At 38.4% G+C, this 18,221-nt stretch overlaps 1 protein-coding gene across 2 annotated transcripts in view; it reads right to left on the reverse strand.

Moving 5' to 3' along the window:
* NETO2 (neuropilin and tolloid like 2) overlaps nucleotides 1-18,221 on the reverse strand; it is an 85,636-nt gene that overhangs the window by 6,140 nt on the left and 61,275 nt on the right. For both annotated transcript variants that reach the window (XM_075537355.1, XM_075537354.1), the window contains exons 7-8: nucleotides 8,139-8,367; nucleotides 206-319 (exon numbers count right to left, since the gene is read on the reverse strand). In XM_075537355.1, coding sequence (XP_075393470.1) covers nucleotides 206-319; nucleotides 8,139-8,367 — 343 coding nt within the window. The remainder of the gene's footprint in view (nucleotides 1-205; nucleotides 320-8,138; nucleotides 8,368-18,221) is intronic.

An 18,221-nucleotide genomic window follows, 5' to 3' on the forward strand; every position in this document is an offset into this window, starting at 1 on the left:
TTTAGTGGAAAACAATCGTTTTCTTGACTTTGATCAACAACCCTGCGAAGGCCTTTGTTCCACTTAAAAAGAGCATTCTTATGTCTCCATTTATGCCAAAACAATGAAATGAAGCATAGTTGTTCCAGAAAAAGACAAAGTTTTCCTTCGTGAAAAGAAATGGCTACTTCTCTCTACAAAAGGTTGGCGTTTTGGGTGAACTCACCTTTACAGTGATTTTCATCCCACGGGTAGGCACAGTTTTGCACACCGTTACAGACTAACGAGTTATTGATGCACATGTTGCTATGGCAAAAGAAAGTGTTGCCTGTGCAGGGAGCTGAAGGAAGATAGAGAAAGGTGTTACTGAAAAGGAACATACAGATTCAGAAAATATCTCTGAATTTTATATTAACTTTTACAGTTAATTTCTTACTTCCACGACCTGTCCATGAATAAACTCTACTATAAAAAGATAGGACAAAGATCCTGTCTCTGATCCTGTCCCGTGGAAAGATTTCTCGGACACTAAAAGGCCATTTTTATGTCACGCTCTTAAGAATATATTTCCTTTAAAAAAAAAAACTTAAAAAAGACCATCAGTTACCGTTAGACTGATAAAAAGATATGATAAAAAAAAAGAAAATGATGATGGCAACAAATCTGCAAATGTGCTTGACACAATGGATAGATGTAGGGATTGGGATAAGAGCTGTATGAGCCCCCAATAAAGTGATTAAAAAAAAAAAGAATACATTTCCTGTTGTAAATTTTTTTCCTAAAAATTTAAAGATGATAAAGGTGTAACAGAGCAATTTCACAATTCATGTGATTTCATATTTGGAATGTGCTGTGCTTTCAGCCTGGAATGTCTCCACCTCCTTCCATTCTTGGGGACCCCCTACACACATCCTTCAAGGACATCTCCAATGTTGCTCTCTTTGGGAAGACAGCCTTAGTTTTCCTCGAGTTACCTTATCACTCTGTGCATTCTTTTCATACTCCATATACTTTCCGACTTAGCAATTCCCGTTGTATTTGTAAACATTTGTTATACTGGAGTATGACTCTGGATGTACTTCTATGAGGAAATAAAGTTCTAGACAGAAGTACACCGTTTTATAGAATATTGCACCATGTAAAGATACATTTTAAAAATCTGACAGTCAAGAAGTAGGACAGCTTACATTTCCCTCCACTTAACAAAATAGTTTGATAATAGTTCTATACATTTTTGATTTCCAGAAAATATGTGAATGTCACTCTGTCAGAAAAAAGTCTCAAAGATTATTTTATACTTTCTTTTAAAAATTTATTTTAAAATAAAATTCTATGCAAAATTTCACTGGATAGATAAATAATCTCTTCCACATTTATAATGGGACTACCGGGTCCCCATCCCTTTAAATGTCACTAGTGAATGTGCAGTCAGCCTCTGAAAAGTGCTGCCATAGTTAACATTTACTCAAATGCAAAGACAGGAAGGTAAAACGAGGAAGGGAATCTAGATCAACAGAAACAGAACAAACAGACTAGAAATAAATCAGAATGCTGACAAATTGTGAAAAATTTAAACAATGTCATATGGTGCAATTTGCATGAAAATTAATAGGGAAACAAATTTGTTGTGTAAGCTTTCACCTTAAATACATAAAATAACAGTCCCAAGATATTTCTTTCCTTCTGAAGAGAAGGCTCGCTTTAGATTAATACTCCTGAATTTTCTTTGCTCATTTGTTCCTCCCTAGAGGAAAAAGAGTGAATTATTTTATTGATAAATTTAGGATCAGGAGCTAGTGATTCATAGCTCATGCCTTCTCTTATTTACTTTGGGAAACAGCAGCCTGCAGGAAGCAAAATTCAGTTCTGCAATTGTATGCTATTAATCTTACAGGTCTGGCCTTCAGCCAGTTGTCTAGCTAAGCCCATGTCTGTTCCCTCCAGGAAAGCCTGAAATTCTATGGTGTAGTATTAAGATGCTAACAAATATCTAACCATATTTTCCAATTACACTGTCAAGTAAAACTGATAGCATGGTATTCGTCTTCCCAATCCCCTTTAGTCTATATTTCAACTGGCTTTGAGGATGGGCTGGAAAACAGGTAAAACTTATTAGGGCTCCAGTAGACCCCAAACATACTCTAATAAATGTTTTGTTTAGGTGACTCTTGTGACTGAAGACTGAACTGTAAGTAACTTGGGGAACAGTGCTGCAGAGCAGAAAGTGGAAACAAACTGCCAACAGTGGGCCATAAAGAGAAACTACTTACTACGTGTGTACTTTTAAGACATTGAGCTGCTCTGCGCTCTAGTGTCCCCTCAATAAACAGGATAATAAGAATTCTACCTGAGACTCTGGATGAATGATCTTTCAATATTACTGATACTTTTCTCAGTGAAAAAGTACTTATGTAACTAAGGACTAATTCATTGAGAATGTTCATCTTCATAATGGTATCATTTAACATATTAAAACAAGTACTTTCTGATTATAAAAAAGATCGATGCTTCAGGAAAATATTAGTCATATTAATAAGCCACTTGGTTAAGAACTGAAGAACCAAGGAAGATGTTGGAAAGTCTTTTTTTTTTAACAAAACTGGCTAGTATATTCACTTCAGTGTGCCCTGTATATCATAAAACTATTACACAGATGGGGGAAATTTCGAATTCAACAAACAGCAAAAATAGGAACAGTTTGGAATGGTTCATTTATAAAAATAGCTATCATACCACAATTCTATTAGAGATTATTTGGTACCACATATTATCTTCTAATTCTCCAGTCTGTTTTATCTATTTCACATTTACCTTTTGCCATAGAAGCTATTTTCAAGACCTGTTGGAAAGATTACAAACAGCACTGCGGGCTCGCAGTGTTGTCTTCTGCAGCCCTCCGTCCCACAGATGTGTCTTGGGTCTCTCTAACTCGGCAGCAGGCTTTCTACTTGGTGCTTCTTATTGGTTAGAGTGAGAAGAAGGGATCCTCAGTTTTTGTTAGTTGTTTCAACTGCTCTCCAAATTATTCACAACTAATTCAACTCCGTATTGGTGCGATCAGATTTTGTTTTAGAGAACTGTTACATTGATAGTTAAAATATCTTAAACTTTAGGGCTTTTATTAGCTGAGCATGGTGGCCATTTTTGAGTCAAAAGTATCACCAACTGATATGGGATGCTAATGACACACGTCAATGTAACACAGTAATATGACTAAATTTTAAGTCTATGAATGAGGAGGAGAACAGGAGAACTACTGGGCTGCTAACCTTTAGGTCAGTAGTTCAAATCCATTCGTCCCTCTGAGGAGAAAGATGAGGCTCTCTGTTCCCATGAAGATTTATAGCCTCAGAACTGCTAGGGAGCAGCTCTATCAGCTCCCTAGGGTCGCTGTAAGTCAGAACTGACTCTGTGGCAGTGGCTTCCAAATAAAGAGCAAAGACAACAGCAAAACTAGTGCCAGGTGTGAGCCATTCTCTGACAGTCTGAGGGCCCTACCGGCCCCTCACACTCAGTCTGGGTCAGAGGGAGGAAGGCTGGGATTTTCCACTCCCTTCCACTTTTGATGAGAATTGGCAATGATGCTGGAAGATGGTTCCATCCTTTAACTAAGCCCAGAGGAGGCCCTTAAGCAATATGTCACTGCAAATCCAATTACAAACTTAGTCTAACAAAAATATATTCTGCCACTTTCACAATTCGAGGCTTAGAAATTATCTTCCTGAACCCATCCATATCCTTTCTTAAACAGCCAGATATATATCCATCTTTACTGCTCGGGAAAAATTCAAACACATACTGAGTACTACTGTTTACCATCCCTTTAAGTCAAATTTTACGGTTTTAGTCAATCTGCAACCTCGTGAGTAGGTATGACGTGAACCTCTCAAATATAAACCTGAAATACTGTTTTCTTGGATGTATTCACAGAAATTACAACACATAACAGTTTGGGGCCAAGCAAAAGGAAGTTTAATAGTTTGAATAATGATAAACATGTAAACAATTTACTGTTTTGAGATCGGAAGTATTCTTAATGCAGGGAAAATTTCAAACTGAGACTTTCATAAAAATTATTTAAATCCCCTAATTTTTATCACACAGGGGAAGTTTTCTTATTATTCTTAGGTAAAAGTTAAATTTGGAATCCAAAGTCTATTGCAGTCTTACATTTAGTGATTAGGTAATATAAAAGTATCACTTGAAGGAGTCTTTTCACCTGTTTAATTATCAGAATTATATTGAGAAATCTTGAACATATATATAGAAAATACCTTTACTAATAAAGCAGAAAATTTCTCATATAAGATTTACACTAGGGCTATTTAAAATAAATGTGAGCCAAAACATGCAAGCTAGGAAACAAAAGAAAGTAATTTTATTAGTGTATTTTATTTAAGCCAATTTGTGCATAGAAAAAAGTGAATACTGTGGCCCCGGAGTTGCTATCTTTAGAAGGTCCTGCTACTACAGTTGGGCTTTTGGTTGGCATTGGAGATCTAACAGATAAAGTGGCCCCCTAGGAATGGATAGCTTGTGCAAGTGATGTCATTATGTTGAATATATCCTTTCTTTCTGGGAGTCTGGAACTTTGCTTTGTGCCAGGCAGATGGTGTCTTCATGCCATTTCCAAAGTAAAAATGTCAGCTGCCGACATTAATGGGCTTCCTCGGACAGAAAAGCCGCACAGAAAGCTGCACTTTCCATCAACGCAGAAACGATATGCTCCGTGTCCTCAGCCCCCTCCCCACAAGACAGAGAAGGTATAAGGAAGCCCGCGCAAAGAAATGCCTTTTTCCTTAGCTGATTCTGTCTTTTATCCTTTTGCTAAATGCAAATCATCTAATGTATGGGTGATCTTGGGATCCCTGAAAGTATATCTAAAACATCCTTATTTCAACATTTAACAAACATATGACATATCAGATATGTTTTATTTTATAGTCTTTGAAATACTGGATGTACTTTTACATTTATAGCCTATTTCAACTTGAACTGGCCATGTCAAAAGCTGAGAAGCAATATGTAGCTTACAGACACTGTACCGGTCACAACAGAAATAGATGCTGGTAATAAATGGAGGGAAAATGTTAACATGATTTTCTCACCAACTATGTCTTTATAGGGAGCTCTGGTGGCATGTTAGTATTAGCTGCTAACTGAAAAGTCGGCAGTTCATACCCATCAACTGCCTCATAGAAGAAAGGCAGTCTGCTTCTATGAGGAGTTGATTGTGGGAATCCTGCGAAGCTGTTCTCCTGCACCACAGTGTTCCATGATGCCAGAATGGACTCTATGGCAGTAGCTTTAATGTCTTTGCTAAAAAGAGAAGTCTAGCTGCAAGCTCAGGAGTGGTATAGTGCAGTAGCCAAGTTCCTCATGGCAAATGCCACTGCAAAGGCTAACTGCCTGAGGAATTCAGTAGGTCCAAAAGAACCAGAAACTAGAAAATGCTTAATTTCCATTTTCCAATAGGTCAGATTCAAATGATAGGGTTTCCGTCCTTGACTCATTCATCCGTACCTTGCATTCTTGATTAGTCCAAAATGTATCGACTTACTTCTCTTCTTTGTCCTCAGTGGCGTTGCTTTGGTTCAAACCTTTGTGGTTTGGACAGCTCTCATTTTGTAATTTAAACCTCTCCAAAATCTGTAAATCAGCCTTTAATTTAAAGTATCTTAATATTCTGGCTTTATTCTACCTTGCATGGCTTATTACACTCTGCTCCCTCTACCACGACCTGAGGCCTAAATATGTACTAACTCTATGTTTTAGTTCAACTCATTGAAATTTTTGTAATAGCCTCAATTAACATTTCCATGTTCTAAAATATACCTATCCCCACGATCACTTGCTGAATAATTGATGCTGTATGCCAGAAGTAACTTGTACTTAAATAGGAGAGTATTTTGTTTTATGATCAAAATGACTTTATCACAGTGAATTCTGTAATGATATCATTTCAATTCTTTTCCATATAACCTAAGTGATGTCTAGTCCTTTAGGGAAAGGATTGTTTTATCAATTTTTATATCTTCATGTTATCAGATCTTACATGATAAATGTTAAATGAGTGCATTCATGGTATGGGTAAATAAGGATGATTGGCTAAAATGGCTTTAAAATGATAAATACAGGAATGTACCTATGTGTGGCCTTGCAGCCATAATTTTATTAATTATGTCAGCTGCAGACTAACATCTTAAAATTATCAGTGTAGAAAAACTTATCAGTCCTCAAATTTCTTATGAAAAATATCTGCTAGTAGCTTGCCAATATATCATTTTCATCAGTCAGGGCATAAAATGATGTGAACACTCAACTACAGCCACCACCATCCAGTCAATACCGACTCATAGTGTCTCTATAGGACAAAGGGTTTTCACATTGGCAAATATATATATATATATATTTTCCTTTTTCAAATTTAAATAATTTTATTAGGGGCTCTTACAAATATTACAATAATCTATAATTCAATTATACCAAGCAAACTTGTACATATGTTGCCATTGTCATTATCAAAACATTATCTTTCTACTTGTGCCCTTATTATCAGCCCCTCTTTATTTCTTCCATCCCCCCATCCTCTCTTTTGAACCCTAGATAACTTTTATTGTTATTTTTTCATATCTCATATCATCCACTGTACCGCTTCACCCATGTTTCTGTTGTTCGACCCCTCAGAGGTGGGTGTTGTACATCTATCATTGCTATCGGTTCCTTCTTTTTCCTCCTGCTCCCCTTGCCCCTCACCCCCCCTGCCTCCACTCCCCTTTCCCTTGTAGTGTTGCTATTCCCATTATTGTTTCTGGGATACATAGTCAATCTTCATGGGGGCAGACGGTCTCATCGTCTCCGCTTGAATCAGCTGGCGAGTTTGAACTGCAGCTAGCAGCACACTTTGCTGCCAGGGCTCAGCCTTATGTGTGCAGTAGTGTTCTTCATGTAGAACACAAATCTGAGTAAAGGGTCAGTGGCAAGTCATCAGCCCTGTGCAAATGTAGGTTTTAAGTTAAAGACCATTCAAAACCAAGAAAACATTATGATGCTAATTTCTGAAAGGTCTCTTGTGAAAAGAATGTAACATGGCCTATACAACATAAGTAACAGGAAGTAGCAATAACTCATTTGGGCTTTTAGGAGAAATTCAAAAAAGGCAGCCGCAGCATTAACTTTTCTACGTGGTGGCTTCTTTATTCAAATTTTCTAGGGTTGAAGGGTAGAATGCTAAAATCTGTCCTCAAAATTCTTCCACTTTAAGCTAGTAAGAGTCTGTAAGTGAACAAGAGCATCCTTTAATATGAAAATAGTCCCACATGCTCATAAAATCTTAAAGATAACAATTTTAAGGCAAAGAAACAAAATTTATTAAAAAAAGACACAAACCTTCTGAAGTGGGGGTACCTGGCAGTATCAAACTAAACTACATATGCATTTACTTTTTGACCCATTAATCCCAGAAGCTAGTTCTAGTATACTAGCCTGAGAATATAGCTATGAGTAATGCAGGGCCCCAGAACAGATCTTGAACCAGATCTTGTGGGAAAAGTTTCAATATATATGAAGTTATTTCAAAATAAAGAGTAAAAACAAGAAAACAATCTGGACTCGCTGGCCTGATTTTTGATGGCCATTGTTTAGTGGAGTCCTAATTATCTACTTAGCTGAATTAACACTACTGATAATTTTAAATTTAGAAAAGCTTGATGGAAAATATTTTATACATTGTTTAGTACTGAATTTCTGTACTGACATGCCTTTTTCACTCATCGCAATCAGTTCCTTGAGAATAAGGACCAAATTTTAGTTATATCCTTATCCTCTATGAAGACCATATTCGAAAAAAAAAATCCAACCCCCTAGCTCTCAACGTTGCTTCTGACTATAGCAATGCTATAGGACAAGAAAGAACTGTCCCATAGGGTTTCCAAAGTTAAAAATTTCTAAGGACGATGGATGCCACATCTTCCTCCCATGGAGTGATTACTGGGTTTAAACTTTCAGTCTTTCAGTTAGTGGGTGAACATTTTAACCACTGCTCCAGTAGAGGTCCTTGTGATGACCATAACATTTCTCAAAAGTAAATGCTTAATAAGCGTATTCTGAGTTATGGAAAACTGTAAAATATGTCAACGCTGTAGGAATTATTTACTTACGTTCCACAAATGATGTAAAGAGCATTCTGAACCTGCTAAGGCGACTACCTTCGTCTGCCCACATCCGTATCACTCCAACTCCAGTTTTAAGCATGACATCATTGGCCACGGTGCTGCAAAACTTGGCTTTCAGATTTTCAATCGAGCTACTTCCATCGTAGACTGCAACGAAGTTTCTCTTGCACTCATTCGAGTGCTCCATTTGATAATCTAGGAACCGCAAATAAATCTGCAACAGTAAAAAAAAATTTTAAGTAAACATTTTAATTTTTGTTTCTTATATATTCAATATGGTAGATTGCGTTATGAGAGCCGACAGAAAAATATTATAAATAAAATGCTGCATGCCTACGACTAATGAGCCATTTCTCTGATTAGACTCTAGCATTAAGGAATATAAAGTTATTATTTTGTGTATAAGAAACTGGCTCCACTGAGGGATAGCTGTCTTACATATTTTTTTCATTCTAAAAACAAGCTCACAGGAACTGGCAAATTAGAAAAATAAAAGAATAACTCACAATTCTATTAATCTAACAATCATTGAGACTAATTGAATTCCAAATTTTGTTTGCTTTTCTAAAACATAAATTTAATCCCCAAACATAATACACATCCTGCTTTTCCAACATTTTTTCATCTTATCCAGTCTTTCATAATCGTTCACTTGATGTCCTATCATTTATTTACCCACTCTCCTATTGTACATTTAATTATTTATGATTTCACTTCACTGAGAAAGCAACATTTTCATACCAAAAGATATGAACTATAATAGCAAAGCAAACTTATTTGTGCTATGCAATCTCTTTCTTCAAACTTTATGGGTAGACTATTTAATACACACTAAGCTATTTCTTAAAATATACATGCCCATTCTTGTTTGAAGATTTCCTAGTTGCTTTCTTTAGATTGTGGGTTTGGAAAGCCTATGAGAATGAATTTTTAAAAAATTCAATGAGGTAGCTATTATTCATTATAGAGAAATGGGTAATTCTTTTTTAAAAATCATTTTGTTATAATTTTATTATCACAATTCATCCAGCCATCCATCATGTTAAGCGCATTTGTACATTTATTGCCATCATCTTTCTGAAAACATTTGTTTTCTACTTGAGCGCTTAATATCAGCTCCTTGCTTGTTCCCCTCCCCTCCCCGCTCCCCCATGAACCCTTCATAATTTATAAATTATTATTTTGTCATTTATCTTACACTGTCCAATGTCTCCCTTTGCCCACTTTTCTGGAGGACGTTATATGTAGATCCTTGTAATCAGTTCCCCCTTTCTACCCCACCCTCCCTATACCCTCCAGGCATCGCCACTCTCACCTCTGGTCCTGGAGAGGTCATCTGTCCAGGATTCCCTGTGTTTCCAGTTCCTATCTGTACCAGTGTACATTCTCTGGTCTAGCCAGATTTGTAAGTTATAATTGGGATCATGATAGTGGGGGGAGGAAGCATTTAAGAAGTAGAGGAAAGTTGTATGTTTTATCGTTGCTATCCTGCAACCTGACTGGCTCATCTCCTCCCTGTGACCCTTTTTTTTTTCTTTCCCTGCTCCCAAGTGCCCTCCCTGTGACCCTTTAGTAAGGGGTGTCCAGTTGCCCACAGATGGGCTTTGGGTCTTCACTCTGCACTCACCCTCATTTACAATGATATGATTTTTTGTTCTTTGTTGCCTGATACCTGATCCCTTTGACACCTCAAGGTCACACAGACTGGTGTGCTTCTTCCATATGGGCTTTGATGCTTCTGAGCTAGATGGCTGCTTGTTTACCTGCAAGCCTTTAAGACCCCAGATGCTGTATTTTTTCATAGCTGGGCTCCATCAGTTTTCTTCATCACATTTGCTTATGCACCTATTTGTCCTCAGCGATCGTGTCGGGAAGGTGTGCGTCATGGAATGCCAGTTTAATAGAACAAAGTGTTCTTGCATTGAGTAAGTACTTGAGTGGAGGTCCAATGTCCATCTGCTTCCTAAATACTAAGCCTATAAATATATGCACGTAGATAGATTTCCCCACCATCCTATATAAATATACTTACATATGTACATGCCTATATTTAGACCTCTATAAATACCCTTTGTCTCCTGGTCCTTTCTTCTAGTTCTTTCTTGTCCTACTATCATGCTCAGCCTTCATTTGGGTTTCAGTAATTTCTCTCGCTTACATTGCCCTTACCAGGCCTCTCATACCCTCCTTGTCAGTAATTTTGGATCACTTGTTACTCCCTTGTCCCTGGGTTGATCAACACCACCTCCTTACCCCTGCCTCCCCTTCTCCCATGTCCCCCAGGAACCATCAGTCCCATTGTTTTCTCCTCTAGACTGTTCATCCAGCCTATCTTAGCTAGATATATCTGCAAAAAAACAAGGCACAGCAAGACAAAGTGACAAGAGAATACAACAATGACAACAAAATAGAAAATCAATCACCCATAAAAGATTAATTTTAAAAAAGGAAAAAATTAAAAAAATTAAAAAGAAAAACCTGTAAATAGATAAGGTCTGATTTTTGACCTCTAGGCGGGTCCTCCCACAAAGTCCGATGGGGTACCACACACTGGTCCCCGAGCCTATCATTTGCACTCCCCCTCAGGAGCTCCCTGCTGCCTGCATTGCTCTGCCACATGCCTTTAGTGCTTTGCCTCGGTGTCGCAGGCTCAGTCCAGGCCAGTCCCGACACGAGTCTCCAGTGTTGTCCCCTACACGGCCATGGGTCAGCAAGGGATGCCATGTCTCATATTGGGATCAGCCATATGGTCCACTCTATGCTTTGGCTGTTCGGAGTGGGGATATTGTCCTCCAGGCCTGGTGGGCCAGGATGTCTCCACTCTTTTCCTCCCCATTTGAGAAATGGGTAATTTAATACTTAAGCATTTAAGTACTAACTGAAAAGTTGAAAATTCAAACTCATGTAGCATGTTTGTAGGAAAAAGATCTAGTCTCTTGTAAAGACCATCAGAAACCTTTTGGGGTAATTCATTCCTGGCACATATGGTCACCAAAAGTTGAATATCAACTCTATACCACTTAATAACAATACATACACAGAAGTACCATTAAGAAAGAAAGAGAATAAGGTTAAAATTGATTAAAGTGATGAATATACAACTCTCTTTTATATGTTTAAACCCTTGGATTGTATAATACATGAATTACATGTCAATAAAACTGTTAAAATCTTTACAAGAGAGGGGATAAAAAGGATTAGGGCATTTGAAAAAGAAGAGATGAAAGCTTTTTCCTGGGGTCAGGATGCAACCCAGGTTGTTCCAGTATATGCTCATTCTTTCCGCTCCGTAGGCGACCCTTTGCCACTGAATTAATTCTGACTCACAGAGAACCTACAGGACAGGATAGAACTGTTCCTGGGGGTTTCCCTGTAAGTCTCTCTAGGAATAGAAAACTTCATCGCTTTCCTGAGCAGCGGTGTGTGGTTGCAGACTGCTGACCTTACCGCATTACCTACCACGTCATCGGGGCTCTTCAGTTTCCCCTCACCATCCATTTCTCCTTTTGGTTTTACTTGTGCACGTGTCTCTCCACAATTGAAGTGGAATTTTAGTTAGTGAAAAAATAGATTTGCATTGATATTTAATGGCTATTCTCTTTCTAAGTGCTTTTTCTGAGGTAGTAGCAGTACAATGCTACCTACACCACACTTTTCTTAAAAGGCTTACTACATATGACAATAGAAGATTATTTTTTCCTCACCTGAAATATCTTTATGGGTAAAATAACAATTACAAATATAGTTCAATGATTAACTTGACAAAGTAACTTCAGTTTATTTGAAGTAACCAGGGTGTAACTTCTTTAAACATGGTTAATTTCACAAAGTTTTCTTAAATGTAATTTTAACTGGGAAGCAGTATGTCTTAAATGTATTATCTATTTCCACTAATATAACTAAAACACCCTGATCATATCTTTCTGGCAGCAAGTCTCGACACTACTGTAGTTATCTGTTTCTTCCTTTACTGTAAGATCTAACAAGTTGGCAAGGATGTGCATTGATTGGAACACTTGTTAATTGCTAATAGGAATGTAAAATGGTGTAGCTACAAGGAATACAACCAGTTTCCTAGAAAGTTTAAGAAATGAATACCAGGGCCTCATAGCTCTACTCCTAGGTATAAGCAGAAGGTGCCCAATTTATAATGGGTTTCTGTCCAAATGACACTGTTTTAAGTCAGTTCTGATCAAAGTAGAATACCTATTTGTTGACTTGATAGCCTGCTCTATCTCTGCAAAGGGAACACCTGAGAATAATGACATGAGAAAAGTGCACACTACAGTCCTGTATATAGCACACACACTAACAATGTTGTTAGGTGGTACACAGTAACCCTAAATACAGCATAATGAAACACTGCCTGGTTCTACAACATCCGCACAATTGTAATGTTTGAGTCCATTGTTGCAGCTGTGTCAATCATGCAAAGGGTTGTCTTACTTTTTTGATGACCCCTATTTATCAGGCATGGTATCCTTCTCCAAGGATGGGTCTCTCCTGATAACATGTCCAAAGTATGTGAGATAAATGAAGTGTTACCACCTTTGCTTCTAAAGAGCATTCTGGCTATACTTCTTCCAAGAAGATTTCTTTTCTCTTTTGGCCATCTATAGTACTGTCAATATAGTCCATCAGGAAAATAATTCAAATGAATCAAATGCATTCTTGTCTTCCTTATTCAATGTTCTACTTTGACATAACAATGAGGTGATTGAAAACTGGACCTTAGTCCTCAAATTGACATCCTTGTTCTTCAACACTTTAAAGGGGTTTTGTGGAAAAGATTTATTCAATGTAATATCCTTTGATTTCTCGACTGGTGCTTCCATGAGTGTTGTTTGTGAGCGTAGGCAAAATGAAATTCTTAAAAATTTCAATATTCTTCCTCTTTATTGTGATTTTGTTATTGGTTCAGTTTTGAGAATTTTGGTTTTTTTACAGTAAGTTGCAATCTATGTTGAAGGCTATAGTCTTTGGTCTTCACTGGTGTGTCAAGTCCTCCTCACGATCAGCAACAAGTTTGAGTCATCTGCATATTGCACACTGCTAATAAATCTTCCTTCAATCCCAATGCTACATTCTCCTGTATGTAGTCCAGCTATCTGCATTATTTAATAAGCATACAAATGAATAAGTATGGTCAAACCCTGATGCAACATTGTTCCTGATTTTACACCATGCAAACATGTAGTATTCCCTTCTTGCATTCCAACAACTGTCTATTGGTCTATGTACAGGTTCTGTATAGCACAATTAAGTGTTCTGGGATGCCAATTCTTCTCAAGAGTATCTATAGTTTGGTATGATCCACAGCCAAATGTCTTTGCATAGTCTATAAAACACAAGTAAATACTGTATATGCTCGAGTATAAGTTGACCTGAATATCAGCGGAGGCACCTAATTTTACCACAAAAACTGCATTAAAAATGTGCTGAAAAACTTGGTTTATACTCGGGTGTATATGGTATCTTCCTAGGATAGTTCCTTGGTAAATCTCCTTACAGAATAGTAGGACGTTGAATGGACCAGGTAACAGACACCAAGGAACAAAAACAAACATTGTGTGATCACCTTCCTCACATAAATGCTGAAGACGAATGTGTGCATAAGCAAGTGTGGTGAAGAAGGCTGATGGTGCCTGGCTATTGAGAGATATAGCGTCCGGGGACTTAAAGGCTTGAAAGTAAACAAGCGGCCATCTAGCCCAGAAGCAGCAAAGCCCACACGGAAGCAACACACCAACATGGGTGATCGTGAAGGGCAGAGGGAACCAGGTCTCAAACAACAAAGGCAGGGCGGGGAGGGGAATCATCACTGTGAATGAGGGGGAGAGCGTGATGGGGACCCAATGCCCATCTGTAGACAGCTGGACATCCCTTGGGGTAGTGGGGAGGAGATGAGTCACTCAGTATTCAGTGTAGCAACAATGAAACTCAAAACCTTCCTCTAGTTCTTGAATGCGTCCTCCCCTCCCAATTATCATGACCCCAATTCTACGTTGCGGACCTGGTTAGACCAGAAAAAAAAACAAAACATTTATAGCTCCAGTCATCAAAAACTGGATAATGAAAAGTATAGTGAAGAAAGTTTAAAAGCACCTATTGCCCGGCTATCAAAAAAAGATATAGCGTCTGGGGTCTTAAAGGCTTGAAGGCAAATAAGCGGCCATCTAGCTCAGAAGCAACAAAGCCCACAGAGAAGAAGCACACGGCCTAAGCGAATACAAGGTGTTGAATGGACCATGTAGCAGACACCAAGGAACAAAAACAATCATTGTGTGATCACCTTCCTCACATAATGGCTGAAGACGAAAGTGTGCATAAGCAAGTGTGGTGAAGAAGGCGGATGGTGCCCGGCTACTGAGAGATATAGCGTCTGGGGACTTAAAGGCTTGAAAGCAAACAAGCGGCCATCTGGCCCAGAAGCAACCGAGCCCACACGCAAGCAGCACACCAACATAGGTGACCATGAAGGACAGAGGAGACCAGGTCTCCAACATCAAAGGTGAGGTGGTGGTGAGAATCACATCACCGTGAAAGAGGGGGAGTGCATGATGGGGACCCAATGCCCACCTGTAGAGAGCTGAACACCCCTTCCAGAGGGGTAGGGAGGAGGAGATGGGCCACACAGGGTTCAGTGTAACAACAATGAAACTCAAAACCTTCCTCTAGTTTCTGAACGCTTCCTCCCCTCCCAATCATCATGACCCCAATTCTACGTTGCCTTGCAGACCTGGTTGTACCAGAGGATGTACAGCGGTGCAGTGGGGATCTGGAGGCACAGGGAATCTAGGACAGATGAACCCTTCAACACCAGCGGTGGGAGAGGTGACACCAGGAGGGAAGGGCATGTAGAAAGGGAGAACCGATCTCGGAGATCTATGTGTAACCTCCTCTCTGGGAGATTGTCAAGGGGGAGGCGGGTGAGGGGAGACGCCGGGGAGTGTAAGATAAGATATAATAATTATTTATAAACTATCAAGGGACCAGGGCTGGGATCGGGGAGGGAGGGGGATGGGGGGAAAAAAAGGGAAACCGAGCTGATTCCAGGAACCCAAGTGGAAGGTGAATTATGAGAGCGACGAGTGCAACGAATGTATAAGGGTGCTTTGCTCATTTGATGTATGCACAGATTGTGATAAGAGCCTTATGAGCGCCAATAAAAAGATTAAAAAAAAGCACCTATAATTTCATCCCCCAAATAAAACTACCAATAACAATTTGGGAAAAAAAAAAGAAAAGTAGGACTATACTTCCTAGATTTCTACTTTCAGCCAAGAACCATCACACATTAGCAACGATATCCATATCCTCTTCTGAACACAGCTGGAATTTCTGGCAGTTTCATGTTGATGTATTGCTGTAAATATTTAAAAATTATTTTCAGCAAAATTTTACTGGCATATGATAGTAATATTGTTCTATAATTTCTCCATTCTGCTGGGTTATCATCTTTCCTTGGAATGGGCATTAATATGGATGTCTTCCAGTCAGTCTTCCAAATTTCTTAGCCAAAACGAATGAGTGCTTCAGCTTTATGAAACATTTCTATTGGTATTCCATCAATTCTTGGAGTCCTGTTTATCGCTACTACCTTCAGGGCAACTTGGACTTCTTTCTGTGTCACTGATCCTTAATCATATGAAATGGCTGAGTGTCGACTAATTATTTCTGGCATAGTGATTCTATATATTCCTTCCATCTTCTCTTGAAGTTCCTGCATCATCAATATTCTGCTTGTGGATATTGAAACCTGAGGCTTAACTTTTTTCTTCAGAAAGTCTTTCAGCTTGAGATATGTTCTATTTTCCTTTCTAACCTCAGGTTTTATGGCAAGAGATTTTTTTGTAAAAATCTAAACAAAGAATTCTAAATGCAGTTCATCATAGTTTAAATATGTCCTGAGTAGGAGTATTTCTATCCAGATGACCTAAAGCAGGGACTGAAACAAATTCATTATACACCAATGTTCCCTTACGTATTATTCACAATAATCAATACTTGGGAGCAATCCAAGTGACCAATAAGAGACTATACATAAGCTCAGTGAGAGCAGCAACCTCCATTCTTCTGTTCTTTGGGGGTTCAGGCATCTAGCAGAGTTCACATTTGTTAAAGATTGTCCAAATGACTAAACGCACAGAAAGAGTGGGAGGACACAAGAAGAACCTCCTGACATTGTATCTCACTGGGTTCTAAAATTGAGAAACCTGTTGAAACAGGCTTTACTGCTGATGGTCTACCATTTTATAATGACACGCACAGTCAAAAAGTATTAACACATTTGAAGCCAAGCTACATATATATTCATGTATAACCTATGTCTTTTAAACAACCAAGACTGAGAAACAACAGTCTAGTCCTAAAATAATTCTTGGAAATATCAAGGGCCACTCGCACAGAAGTGATTTGAAAATGAATAAATTTGACTCTATATATTTGTGGGGAAATGTGGTACATGCTTGAGAGTATTATCATCCACAAAGAGAAATGAAGTTCTGACACACGTTATGGCATGAATGAGCCTTCAAAAATTACGCTGAGTAAAATAAGTCAAACACAAAATGATAAAATACTTGCAGGGTTTCTGTAATCTGAAATGCAAAACATAGGGAATCACACAGAAACAAAAATATATTAGTGTTTACCAGGGGCTGGGGACAAGGTAAAGTGGAAAGTTATTTCTTACTAAGTACTCAGTTTCTGCTTAGGATGATGAACAGTGTCTGGAATGGACAGCGGTAGTGATTATAAACATGAGAATATACTTAATGCCCCCGAATTGTACAATTTAAAAATAGTTCTAACAGTACATTTTGTTAAATAGTTACCACAAATAACAATAATACTGTACACATTTTTGCATTCTCCATATGTACATGTTCAAGTATTTCATTTGGATGTGTTCTAAAAGTAAATTTGCTGGGTTTTATACGGATATTTTCAACTTTTCCAGAACATATCAGTTGGTTCTTCAAAGTGGTGATTCATTAGAGACCTTTGAACACCCCCCCCAAAGAAATGTAACTCCCCAGAAAACCACTAGTATTATGGAAAGACCTCTGATTTAAAAAAAAAACAAACTAAAATGTCATTTGTATTCAACTCAAACACCACAAAACTTTGTACATTTATTTATGACCATTTTCTCTAATAGTATTCACGATCTAGAAATTTATACTTTTGATGAAATGGGATGAGGGCAACCTCTAGCCTGTGGCAACACAAAAGCAAAAGTGGACACAACTCCTAATCTGCCGCCCAAGGATAACCCCTGTGTAGCAGAGGTCAAACATGCCTCCGCCTCCACCTTCCATACTTTATTCTACTTTTATCCCAACTGTCCCACAGCACTCGACTTTTCTGCTGGAATCAATAATCCATCGCAATGGCCATACAGAACTCACAGACAACACAATGATAGGATTTTATCAGGGCAGTTAACAGGCTGAAAACCATGATTAAAAAAAAAACCACACCAATATTAAGGACACAGATCTTTCTGCCACTTCTTGACCAAATCAAGGCACACTTCTCCATGGTCTTCAGCTTCCCAACCATTTGGGCCCTTGGCCTATGGCCTGCTCAGGCAGGTGTTGCACAACTCCTTTAGTTCTGAAAGATACACAAGGGTGCACTGCACTTTGCAAGCCACTCACTTGCCTGAAGGCAAACGTTTTTGGAATAAACAGGGTTTCTGTTGTGGTCACCATCTCACATAGATTATCTTGCATACTCTCTTTTGGTCCAGAGAATCTTTCTTATTGGTCCAGAGACTCTGTTCCTGCTTTAGAGATATCTCTTTGTATATACCCCGCAGAAAGTTAAATCTAACCAATCAAGAGTTAGAATGTGTTTTTGCGACAGTTTATTTGTATGCTTTCACTCACTCATTTGGGATGTGCTGGAAAGACTATAAATGGAAGAGCCATACCAAGTAGTTTCATTTTGCCACAACTTCTAAAACAAAACTTTCTTAATATGCTTTAGATCAGGGGTGTCAAATTGGCAGCCCCCAAAGTAATTTTTTTGTGGTCCACGATGCTCTGAAATAAAGTGAAA

Source organism: Tenrec ecaudatus, chromosome 18 (assembly GCF_050624435.1).
Source record: "Tenrec ecaudatus isolate mTenEca1 chromosome 18, mTenEca1.hap1, whole genome shotgun sequence".
Lineage (NCBI taxonomy): Eukaryota > Metazoa > Chordata > Mammalia > Afrosoricida > Tenrecidae > Tenrec > Tenrec ecaudatus.